The following is a 13,327-nucleotide window of genomic DNA, read 5'->3' on the forward strand; positions in this document are numbered from 1 at the left end:
AATGCCCGTGAATGATACCTACCCAAATTTGGATGGCACCACTAATGCCCGTGAATAACACCTACCCAAATTAGGGTAGCACCGCCAATGTCTGTAATGATTCCTGCCCAAATTTGGGTAGCACCGCTAATGCCCGTGAATGATACCTACCCAAATTAGGGTAGCACCGCCAATGCCCGTGAATGACACCTACCCAAATTAGGGTAGCACCGCCAATGCCCGTGTATGACACCTACCCAAATTAGGGTAGCACCATGAATGATACCTATCCAAATTTGGGTAGCACCGCTATCTAAATTTGGGTTGCTGTGGGTAGGTGATTATTATGATTTTATAATTTTTCAATAAAACCTAAACATATTGGATAGGTGGTGAAATAAATGTGGATTAATTGGCTTTAAACCACAGTGAGCAGTTTATATTCCATGACTAAGCTTTAAATTATTATATCTCCGTAAACCTTCTAAATTTAGATTAAGTGATAAAAAAATTAGAATTTTGGTTCCTTATTATAGTATCTGTATCTGATTAAATACAATATTTGGGTGAAATTTCGTTTAGCATAAATTATATTATTAAAGAAATACATTACCTGTGCTCGTAAAAATATTGCTAGGTAGATTTACAATATACATATATGTTTATATCTTTAGAACGGTAGGTTTAGTAGATACAATATTGGAACCAAAAAAAATATGGTATATTTCAGTACTTTCTACCAAACTTATTTTTGACCAAAATTGGAGATACAATATTTTAACTGTATGCCATTGAAAATGTTTCTCTATTAATATTCGGAGATATGATTTTTGGAATGAGCGCGTCCAAATATAAATCTGGAAATCTATCGCTCAAGACACAGTTTTTTTAAATTATTTGTGTGGTTAAACCGATAACTCTGCCGTGAGGAAAGGGAACCAATATATATTTTTTGTATGTTTGTCATAAAATATCCTTGAATAATGATTTTACAACTAATATTTCATACTATTGGCATCCCAATTTTTCCCAAGATAAGTTGAGGAAAACTGAAAAGACATGAAATAAATAAGGAACCTCCAGATATCTTGAATTTTGGTATGTTTTAAGTTATAACAATAGTGCTTTTATGGTAGAAAATTGTCTGATTCCGCCAGTACATAGAATAGAAAAGAACATAAGAAATGTGATTTGTAAAAAACAGGCAAATGTATAAACATTATTTCCACCTCACTTTTTTATCGTTTTATATAAAAACTAGCTGATGTATTCCCGGCGTTGCTGATTGCGGGTTGTGAATGGTTTGGAGTAAGGTTTTGAGGTTGTGAATATTGTGCCCGAAAATTTTATTTACGACTTGATTACAAATCATCGATACTTTCTATAAATATGTATACAGGGTGTATCGGCACTAACCCGACAAACTTTAACCAGCTATTCCTTAGCACATTTGGAGTAAAAAATGTTATGTACACTTTGCTGTCCGGTAACATTTTTTTTCTTTTAAAAACAAAAAATAAATAAAATTTCCACACTCCGCTACTGCCCACAGTATAGGGGTAAAATAATTGGCAACGCCGCGCTACTGTCATCTCTTTCACACATATTCTGTCTCAAGTCCCGTGTGGTTCCCGCCACCCCGTCTCGTATCAGTGGTCAGTGCTGTTTTGGGAGTTCGCATGTCATCAAGTTTCTAGTTTCGTTTTTGTTTTGTTATCTAAGTTTTTACTGTTGAAATATGCCCCTCAATTATCCACCTGCCGAGCAAGCAGATATTGTTTTTGTTTATGGATTTTGCAATGGAAATTCACGAGCAGCCGTAAGGGAGTATCGCATGAGGTTTCCTGGAAGACGCGTCCCACACCATGCTACCTTTGTCCAGGTTTGTACCCTATCAATTGTTTATTGAAACTATTTACATTCATTGATAATGCCAAAAAGCGCTTTTGAAATTTAAACTGGGAACATTAAAAACATAACAAGGGGCCACCAACTTTAAAAATGTAAATTGTACTTTAGGTGATTTGTGTTCAGTGGTCACTAAACGGCGTTTTAAAAAGTTAATTAATTTTAATCTCTAATAAATGCATCATTCACTGCAATTGAATTCACTCCCTTTCTCACCATGGGATTATTTAAATTACTTGAATTCAATTTCACCCCTGTGAATCCAAGATATCAACCGTACCTAGTTAAGAAAATTATAATTTAAAACACTTTGTTATACATTTTACTATAAAAAAATGAAATAAATGAAGAGAAAACGTAAGTTTTCTGATATGTGCCTAAAATAAGTGTTCTTTAAAAATAAAATGAGTGAAAAAGCCCGCGATTGTTTATTTGACATTATTACTGAGCTGAATAATAAAAGCAGTTGTTATTTGTTGTTTTGTTTCAGATGTATCAACAATTGCGTGACTGTGGCATCGGACGGATTGAAGGCGCCGGCGGAGGACACAACATCGTTCCTGTGGCAGTTGAGGAGAGAATCCTGAACTTAATTACCGAAGACCCCACGCTGTCCGTGCGTCGGGTCGCTCTGATGATAGGACACAGGGAACACATGGCGGTATGGAGAGTTCTGAAGAAGCACGGGCTCAAACCTTTTCACTATAGGCGCTGCCAAGGCCTCATGGAGAATGACCACTTTTCCAGAGTCGTGTACTGCAGAAGAATGCTGCATAATGTCATAAGAGATGCAGACTTCATGAAAAACATATTGTTTACCGACGAAGCACAGTTCACTAAAACAGGAGTGCTAAATGTGCACAACTTGCACCATTGGGCTGAACAAAACCCCAAGCTTGTTCGGGAGTCGTCGAGCCAGGACAGATTTTCCATCAACATGTGGGCAGGAATCCTGGGAAATCAAATACTCGGTCCAATCGAGTTGCCTCCCAGACTAAATGGACCGATGTATTTGGAGTTCTTACAAGTGCAACTGGGCGAGATTCTGGAAGATGTGAACCTCGAATTACTACGGAGAATGTGGTTCCAGCACGATGGAGCCCCACCACACTATTCGATTGCCGTGCGGAACTACTTGGATGTCGAGTTTCCTGGTCGTTGGATAGGCCGTGGAAGTCCGGCCATTGCTTGGCCACCAAGATCACCCGACCTGACCCCCCTGGATTACTACCTGTGGGGGGCTCTCAAGGAAAAAGTGTATGCTAAGCCAATAGCCTCAAGAGAGCAACTGCTCGAACGAGTGATGGAAGCCGCTGCAGAAATTAAAGCAAATCCTGCAAACTTAAATAATCAAAATATAACAAGACTACACGCTTGCATCGAAAATAATGGTAGTCACTTCGAACAAATGCTCCAATAAAAAAATTAACATAAACTACATGTCCGCATTTTCATTTATTATTTATTGGTAAAATTCTCACAATGTCATTCATTTACACATCAATATTACCTACATATCAATATTTAATAAAATCTGTAGAAGAGTATGCCCGTCGGCATTCAACAAGTTTTTCGACAAGTGTGTCGAAAAGCGTCTTCTCTCTTTCCTACACACTAAATATTAATGGTTAAAAATGAGACGACTGATGCTTGTAAGCGCGCCAATACGTAAAAACAACGAAACTCGAATAAGAATTGCCAGGTGGGTTTTTTAATCGCTTTAATCTGACTTTAAACAATAATTAAACACGTAAAAATTATTTAATATAATATTACAGTACAGTACTTTGAACCTTCGCAATAAATTTATTTGATTTTAAGTTTAGTTTGTAGAACTCCATTTCAATTTAGAGATTTTTTTTATTTTAACAGTCTTATTAAAAAATTTATAAAAACAGTGTGTTTATAAACAAGTTCTGCTAGTTGTAATTATTATTACGCGTGACAGCTGTTTCACCTTCTGACGGCATTATCAAACTTTGGTAAAGCCACTTACAGACGACGTAAGTGATAACTTTCTTTTTTTATTATTCTGGCTTTATTGATTTCCGAGTAAATTGTCGTAAATTATTATTTTCTAATCCCAATATTATTTGCTAATGCTAATAATTAAGTGAAATTTTAAACAATGCAATAATAGGATTATTGCATTGTTAATTTCACTTAATGTCGTTGGTATTTCCAACTGATGACTCAGGGGTTTATTTCCCTGAATAATTAAGTATTTTGGGGTCTAATTATTATGCATTTCATTACATCCGATAATTTAAACAATTTTTATGTTGAATTGGGGTAAGTTTTATGGCTAAGGGAAGGAGTGGAAGGTGAGGAAGTACCTGGATATTCAGATCTGGTCACCAAATACGGCTAGTCATTTCAAGCAACGTTTAAATTCTAAACCTGGATATTCAGATCTGGTCACCAAATACGGCTAGTCATTTCAAGCAACGTTTAAATTCTGAACCTGGATATTCAGATCTGGTCACCAAATACGGCTAGTCATTTCAAGTAACGTTTAAATTCTAAACCTGGATATTCAGATCTGGTCACCAAATACGGCTAGTCATTTCAAGCAACGTTTAAATTCTGAACCTGGATATTCAGATCTGGTCACCAAATACGGCTAGTCATTTCAAGCAACGTTTAAATTCTAAACCTGGATATTCAGATCTGGTCACCAAATACGGCTAGTCATTTCAAGCAACGTTTAAATTCTGAACCTGGATATTCAGATCTGGTCACCAAATACGGCTAGTCATTTCAAGCAACGTTTAAATTCTAAACCTGGATATTCAGATCTGGTCACCAAATACGGCTAGTCATTTCAAGCAACGTTTAAATTCTGAACCTGGATATTCAGATCTGGTCACCAAATACGGCTAGTCATTTCAAGCAACGTTTAAATTCTGAATTAATTAATCAATTACGAAAAAGCGTGGGGTTAAGAATATTTTTTTTAAATTATAGTTGTAATTTATTGTCGATTTTTTAAAAAAATTGCGATATTTTAAATAAAATTTAATAATTATTGTTTAAATAAATTAGCAATCTGGCAGCATTCATTTGCAGGTGGTCAATCCAATGCAGTCATGACGTTTGTGTGAGTGCTTTCCTTTGTCTCAGTGTGTTGCGCAGCAGTTTTATATGAACCGTTTTTTGATTCATCGGGATTGTTTTTAAAACTATACATTCTTTGTACCTTCAAATTAGTGGAAATAAACTTAAGTGTGTCAAGCTGCTCGTTATATTCCGGTAATTCTGGAAGGCTTTTAACATAAGCAATAATATTCATAAATCACATTCCGCGAAGTTGTAAATAACTAAATTTATTAAAAAATATACGTTGTAGGATAGCCTAGCAAGTAACATTTTGACAGAGCACTTACGGTGATTTAAAAAACAACGGCGCTGTTCAAATAATCCAATTATTATTATTGATAAGTACCTAAGTGAGGAAAATTGTTTTTAAAAGTGCTCAGAATTATTGGACTTCGATTATAAATTCAGGAAATCTACTAATTAGTTTCTTAGTTTCAAAATTAGACTATTTAATACGTGAAACGCGTAAGAGGTGAAACCAAAGCATTCCAGAGGTGAAACAATTTAGATACAAAAATAAAACTGATGTGTACAATACAAGAAGACAATCAGTGATTCGCATACGAAAAATGTGAATAATCATTATTGTTAAATAAAATATTTCTTTTCTGGTACTGGATTATGTAATACGGGCTTCGTTCGCAGCAACACGCGAGAGTTGCGATGTTGCTTTCAAATTTTGACAAAGGATAAAACAGTGGTGACATGTGGTGAAAATATGTTTAATTAATTTTTTATTAAAAAAAAACGTTACCGGACAGCAAAGTGCACATAACATTTTTTACTCCAAATGTGCTAAGGAATAGCTGGTTAAAGTTTGTCGGGTTAGTGCCGATACACCCTGTATATAAACTATCCGGAAGAAATTCTCTAAATGATAGTGAAAACCCTATCAAAATCCGTTAATTAGTTTAGAAGAACAAGTGCAAAAACAAGACAGATGCGGATAGCGACTTTATTTTATACTATTTAGAGATAATTAATAAAAAAAACATCATCATTTTTTCTCAAATTGTGGTTAGAACCCTTGGTTTCATAGAAGCGCACATTTTAATTCTTCTGTGGTTAACTTCTAGATTTGAATATTAAGTATTTTCCACTTGAGTGTTTTTTGGCATAAATTTTTATTATTTTATTTTATTTTATTTTTTTATTTTTTTTTTAAAAAGAAAGACAAACATTCCCGGGTTACGAATAACCCAACAATGTTTGAAAATCTCCTACTACCACCACAGAAAGCCGAAAATGTTGCTTGTGTTGTGATGGAGGACTTAGCCAGTCGAGGAATCGAACACGCGACGCTCGGGTGAGACCCAAGCGCTATGCCCACTCAACCACTGACCGGTCAAATAACAAACAGTTATATGATTTGTTTTTGGGGTATTATGCCGTTTTGCACTATCTCCTTGTTTAGCCAACCTTTCGGACAGAATTGCAGTGTCCATCATCAGGGCAGATGTGTAATCAAATCAGATGCCGTGTTGCGTTATCTCCTTCTTTAGCCAACGTTTCCGACAGCATTGAAGTGTCCATCATCAGGGCAGATGTGTAATCAGATAAAATTACCTTGCCCTAATTGCCCTGTACTGTGATGGACACTGTAACGCTATCCGAAACGTTGGCTAAAGAAGGAGGTAGCGCAACACGGCATAATACCCCAAAAACAAATCACTATAATACTTTTGGCCTTGAAAATCTCAAATCATACCTAAATTTTTATTGTTTGCAAAAACGTTTTGAGCAATCTCTTGTCAAAATGTGCCATATTTATAACCTAAAAATATGGGAAAGCGGCGAAATGAAGTTGGATTCGTTGGCTTTAAACCGCAGTAAGCAGTTCACCCATATTAATATTAGTTAAGTCATATGGTAAATGTACCCATCGCTCGAGTTGATATATAGATACATATTTCTAACTATGACAGGAAGGCAGACACAACAATTTCTATGAGACCATTATGAGCTGTTTTGAAAAGCGAACAAATTGATTCAACGGACTCTGTTCGCAAAACCGAACCAATTAGCCTAAGGGATTAAATTTCCAATACAAAACCATGTTTCATCACCATTATGAATTTCAAATAAATGGGCCAGAGTCAAAAGGTATCAAATAAGTAGTGACATTGGTTTCCACTGAAATCTACATGGAAGACATTTCTAGTGTATATTATCTATTTAGTGTGTCATAATCAATATTATCTTGAAAAATTATTATCAAAATATTTGTACATTATCAGATATTTCGACCAGGGCCGGTCCGTAGTAAAAACTAAAGAGGGCTGTATTATGGGTTAGGTATTATCAGCGCCTTGCCTACTTGGTGCCTTAGCAAGTCGGCACTCGGATGGACTGCTCCAATTATGCCTGCAAAGGGACGGCCCCGATTTCAACACATGCTGCTCCAAAAATCCATCGCAGGGCTGTTCAGACAACTCATGACAGACCAGAATATCAAAATTTGACATTTCGAGGTTAACTTTTAAAAATTTATAATTATGAAAAAAATGTCTAAAAGTGTAAGCACTTTTTTTAGACTGTGTAAGGCTATTAGAATCTTAGTAGCTGTGGCACTCGAAAAACTGATGTGTGATGCGTGATCTCGAAAACTATCAATTTTTTACCTAAGTCATAATTTGGTATTCTTGATTCTGGTCCTTCGTGAGCTGGACCATCAACACTTCGATGGATAACATTTATTTTTGGGACACCTGTATAGACACAGAGATAAACAAACCTACAACAAATGTTGATAAGGGGAAATCTCACCCACAGAGGACCCCCTCCTGCCCATCAGCTGTAGTATTTATATATATAAGAATAGTACTTATAGATTACATTCCTGGAAAAATACAACAATATTATTTGCACCATCTCTTTTATCAATGTGATGTAAATAATAAGTTGTGGTAAGTGGAGGCCCCAAAAAACTTTAAATAATATTAAAATAGTTAGTTAGTAGTTTCTTGATTAAACCCAAACTAAGAACCTATTTTAAGATCAAAGGTTCACATTCTGGGTTAAATAAGAGAAGAAAATAAAACCGTCTTAAAATTTTTGCATCAATAATAATGGCTGCCAAGTGAACAATCGATTGGACCAAGTGAACATTTCTGGAAACTGAAATATTTACTTCTCATTATCATCTAACTATGTATATATTAATCATGTCCCTGTTTTCTGTATATTTACCATGTTAAGCTTTGTCCTTTGACTACAAAAAAGCACGACGCTCAACTCTGCAAAATAACCAATAAATAATCCCCAAATTTCTCTATAAATCCTTATCATTTATCTTCCAGTTTGGTTGAAAGTACAATGTATTTACTCTTTCCTTAGGTTACCACCGCTTTCTCCACGAAGAAGATCACCCGAATGCAACACCCGTCATCACCCTGGAGCTCCTGTCCAGAAACGAAGACGAGGAACACTCCGAAATAGCCGACGATAGCCACTACCCAGACCCCGACATTCCGCGACCCACTCTGATACTGGATACTAATTCCGGAGTACATTTCTTAACGGAAGATCAAGCGAATTCGCTGTTTTCTCCAAAGCTCGAACCAATGAACATGGATGGCGATGAAAACATGGATGATTTGACGCTTTCTCCGGCTAGATCCAAGCACGAACTGCTCGAGTATTTAATCCGGAGCGACGGGAGCGTGGTGTGTAAGCTTTGTGGGGAGATACTGCAGAGCAGGACCCACTGGTATAGGCACAAATACAAGTTCCACGTGGCTCCGGCCGCGAGCCCCGCACCTCTCTTTAAATGCGAGCAGTGCTGCGTGTTCTTCAAAAGTAGAAAAGGTAAGTGCTCTTGATCTCATCAAAACACTTAATGATCAAATAATGGCAAATAATGAAACGCGTATCTGTAAAAAAAAAACTACTATTGTGCCCTTTGGCACTATTTATATTACTCAATAATACAATTCAATATCATTTTATCGGAATAGCTTAATTTTTTTAATAAATTCCTTCATTTTCCCAACCACTCTGAATACTCATTTAAATCTTTGCACGCGGCCGTATCAACTGTTGTTACGGCAAAAAGTCCATACTCATACACGGCTGTATCAACAGTTGATACGGAAACTTTGAATGCCGATATTCCAGTGGTCTTTCGACATAAATTTATTTCCCGCTCGCTTGAACATTCGTAGAACTATCACGATGCTCACATCTGCAAGAATTTCTCGAAAATAAAATTGTATTTCATTAAAAAACATCGATAATCAAGTGAGCCTCTTTGCGCCTTCGAGTGCTATAGTTTACAATTTTGTCAACGGATGGCGTTAGTCCAATTTTGTTATTATATTATGTGACATAAAATTTAAGTGTTCAGTTTTAGAAAAAGTTTTCATAACAAAAAATGATAAGTGCTCATGGTGTCCCACTTGTGTCTATCACCTAAGTACACACACGCCGAAGGGCACACAAACTCCAACGGCTCGGAGGGCTTTGAAGCAGAGAATGGACGGTTATCTCGAGAGTATTTCCTCCTGGGGTAAAAATAATCTCGTCGAATTTAATGTTTCAAAGACCCAATCCTGTCTGATTACGTCTAAAAGGGATCCAAATGATAATCTAGTCTCCTTCAACGGAAGCAATCTTCCGAACAGGCCTTCCATTGATATGCTTGGTGTAACTATAAGTGACCAGCTCAGGTACGGGGGCTCCATCGAAGCTAGAGTAAAGTTGGCCTCTCAGAAGCTGGGCGTACTGTACAGGGCCCGCAGATACTTTAATAGTACACAACTGCTCACCCTGTACAAATCGCAAGTGCGCCCTACTGTCGAATTTGGCAGCCATCTCTGGTCTGGAGCCCCAAAATACCTGAAAAAAACCCTTGACTCTGTGCAGAAACGGGCGGCCCGTTTGATAGATTCCCCAATCTTAACAAACGGACTGCAATCTTTAGAGCACAGGCGTCAGGTAGGTATGCTGTCCTTGTTCTATCGGTATTACAATGGAAGATGCTCTGAAGAACTAGCGTCATTGATCCCTTCGGCACCGGTGCGTAGTCGGGATACACGCCAAACGCGCGCCCAACATTTGTACACAGTTGACACTTGTCACATGAGAACGGGTCGCTTCTACGATTCGTTCTTAAGTTCAACAGCTCGGCTGTGGAACGAACTGCCGGCCTCTGTGTTTCCTCCCTCCTACAACATGGGACTCTTCAAGACCCATGTTCACTCCTTCCTCTCCACAAAAAGACCCTCCACACAGCATCCCCAAAGATGACTTAGGCCCTGAGGGAAATTATTTTCTTCAGGGCCTCCTGTGTGGAGTAAATATAAAAAAAAAAATAAAAAAAAAAAAAACGCCGAGTGAATGGCGGGACCACATTCAAAAGATACGGTACGTCTTTGTATGAAATTTTATGTTTTTGTTTTTATAAACATCTATGAGTGTTGACACACGAGGATTTGTTATCATATTGTGGAGAATAATCTGTTCTGTCTATAAATTCCAATAAATCATGCCAGAATGCTTTCATTTGACATTTAATTGCGTGCACAGGTATTTGAAAATATGTACCGCGTACGGGTATAGATAAAACGGAGCAAATCAACGCGGTTAAAAGGTTAATAATCTCCGACCACTTGAATAAATCGGGAACAGCAGTGGTAATGGCCTGCTCGGACTTCACTCCTCGCAGCAGAAAGGAGTATGCCGCCACCCGCTCTTTCAGACTGCCAAGAGGCTATATCGAGAACTCGGGTATTTTGGAGTGCGTGAGTCTCTCTTCCTGATGACTATGTCATACAGCTTCATCATGGACTATTCTATCTTCCTGCCTGTAGGATCAACCTGCCAATGGTTCTCCTGGTGAAGAGGAATATATTGCCCCTGAAACAAATCTATCCTGATATCGATATATTGTGCGGCAGCGAGGAGAGATTTGAAAGGAAAATCCTATTCATTCTTGAAAGAGCATCTCCTCATTAACGCTGTCTTCACTACTGCCTGTTTTTTTTTTTTACAATTTTTTTGTAAATACATGATATTCGACATAGACATTTACAGATAATATATACATTAAATCACCACACTAGGTGGCTGCCTGTTTCATGGTGACCAATGGAACATAGTTTTTTTGTATGAAGTCTAGTGAAAACATATGAATTAAATATGCAAACGAATATGTTTGTAAATCTCTTTTTCTGCAAATATTATAATATATGCATTCCATTTAAATTTGGAATTTTAATAAAACATCAATTAAAAATAATTTATTAAAAAACAACCCATAAAAAACAAAGTTTTTTACTATATGGCCATCTCCTGGACCAGCTAGTAGCCAATTTCAGAGAGAAAAAAAATTGGTTATACTGCGGATTGAACCTTCCTCCATAGTGACTGGCTTTTAAACTGCTGTGAACTTTTAAAATGTCTATTATTATGGATTGAACTTTACTCCAAATTTTACTCCAACTGCGCCAAATCCATAGGAATGATTAAATTAACTGCTGTAATGGTATCATTTCAGAGAAATGTATATATGTCTGCGTGTGGGCGAGATTGGCACTAAAAGTTGATAGAATGCATTGTCATCAACAAAGAGTCTATCTGCCGAGTTTCAGCTTGATCGGATGTCGGGAAGTGGGTTAATTTCTGCTTCCAAGATGTATTTAAAAATGCAATAATGGTTGTGGTTCCTGGTTACACCGCAACATTATTCCGATGGCAACACTATTCAAGAAACATTCCCAGCTTATGAATAACCTGGAATAATTAATAACTCCCTGCTCCTCTCATAAAAAGATGCTTGAACCTGAAAAAGTTAATTGAGGCTTACTTTTCCAGGTTACATCGGTCATTTGGCCAGCAGACATCCAGAAAACGACGGCATTGCCAGCGAGCCCCTCAGCATGCTGACGGAAGCCATGGAGGGTTCCAGCCAGATATCTATAAAGCAGGAACCCATTGACGCCGAACTTTCAATACCACGCTGCGAACTGGCCAACACCAACTATTCCGGCCCACCCGTGTCTATCAATCCCGCCATGCCTAATATTGTAGTCAACCCAGCCGGAGTCATCAGAACGGATGCAAAGAAAACTATCAAAACTACAAGAGGTGAGATATTTTATTCAATCATTTTAATTTTAATTGCAAAATGCTATGACATTACAAACTTATACACTTAATTGTCTCGCAAAATTAACACAAAATGTGACAAGTAACAAACACAATTACATTTTCAGTAAATTGTTAATTCAAGAATATGTGTGTATGGACGAAATAGAAATACGACCAGGCTGCATGTAATATTTATATTTATTACTCTCTACTGGAATATGGAATAATAGGATGGGGCTCAGCATCATCAAACCATCTTAAACAACTAAAGAAAACTCAAAATTGGATCATTAAGACCATATTATAGCTCCCCGTAAGGACGCCAACTACTGATATTTTTAATCTGTTTGATGTTCCAAGTTTACAAAAAATCTATGCTTAAAATATTCTAGTTCATCACTTAAAAAATAAACCAGAGGCAAACCCCTCACACGATCATAAAACCAGAGCCAAGCAAACAGACATGCTAAATATTCCTAAATGTAATCTACCTTTGGACAAAGAAACTCTGAATTTTTAGCAATAAAATTATATAATAAACTCCCTCTCAACATCAAACAAAGGAAAACGAAAAATAACTACATTAAGGACATCAAATCTTGACTTGAGGAAATATCGGAAGAAGAACTAGCTAATATATTTAAAACATCATCTTAGTCGCTGAAAACGTATACTAACATATATAGTCCCCCTCAGCACAGGATCTCCTAGTGAGGAGGACTTCAATGATCTGTTTTAATTTTATATAAATATATATATATATATATATATATATATATATATATATATATATATATATATATATATATATATATATATATATATATATATGTGGGAAGCATAGAATGAGGACAGTTTTTCGAGCGCGCCCATACTTCGGGGACATTTGTATAGTTTGGGGACAGGCCCAAAGTATCTGTCCCCAAACTAACACTTTGCATTATATACGCAACGCATAGATTGAAGCCAATTTTAAAATTATGCAGAAGGCATGCTTTGAGCCATACATTACTAAAATATCCATAGATGCCACTATCGTATCGTTCTCAGATTTTTGAAATTTTCTATTGTGAATTTTCGAATTAGCAAAGGCTCGGTACCTATTTACCTAATTTATGTTTGTATTCTTTCTCGCTTGCTTTTGTCGGAGAATGTCGCATTTTTAAACCCGGTGTCCGCAAATATTTTTTTTATTTAATTGTTGGTATTATTTTTTCTCAATAGATAATAATAAAATTAACATGCTTATAAT

General features: G+C 36.7%; 1 protein-coding gene across 1 annotated transcript in view; it reads left to right on the top strand.

Moving 5' to 3' along the window:
* Window positions 1-13,327, top strand: part of ttk (zinc finger and BTB domain-containing protein ttk) — a 67,547-nt gene that overhangs the window by 34,892 nt on the left and 19,328 nt on the right. Inside the window, exons 6-7 of the mRNA XM_089647614.1 lie at window positions 8,323-8,793; window positions 11,800-12,072. Coding sequence (XP_089503740.1) covers window positions 8,323-8,793; window positions 11,800-12,072 — 744 coding nt within the window. The remainder of the gene's footprint in view (window positions 1-8,322; window positions 8,794-11,799; window positions 12,073-13,327) is intronic.

The sequence above is a fragment of the Hesperophylax consimilis genome, chromosome 26, assembly GCF_061612785.1.
Source record: "Hesperophylax consimilis isolate HC1 chromosome 26, BYU_Hcon_1.0, whole genome shotgun sequence".
NCBI classification, from domain to species: Eukaryota; Metazoa; Arthropoda; class Insecta; order Trichoptera; family Limnephilidae; genus Hesperophylax; species Hesperophylax consimilis.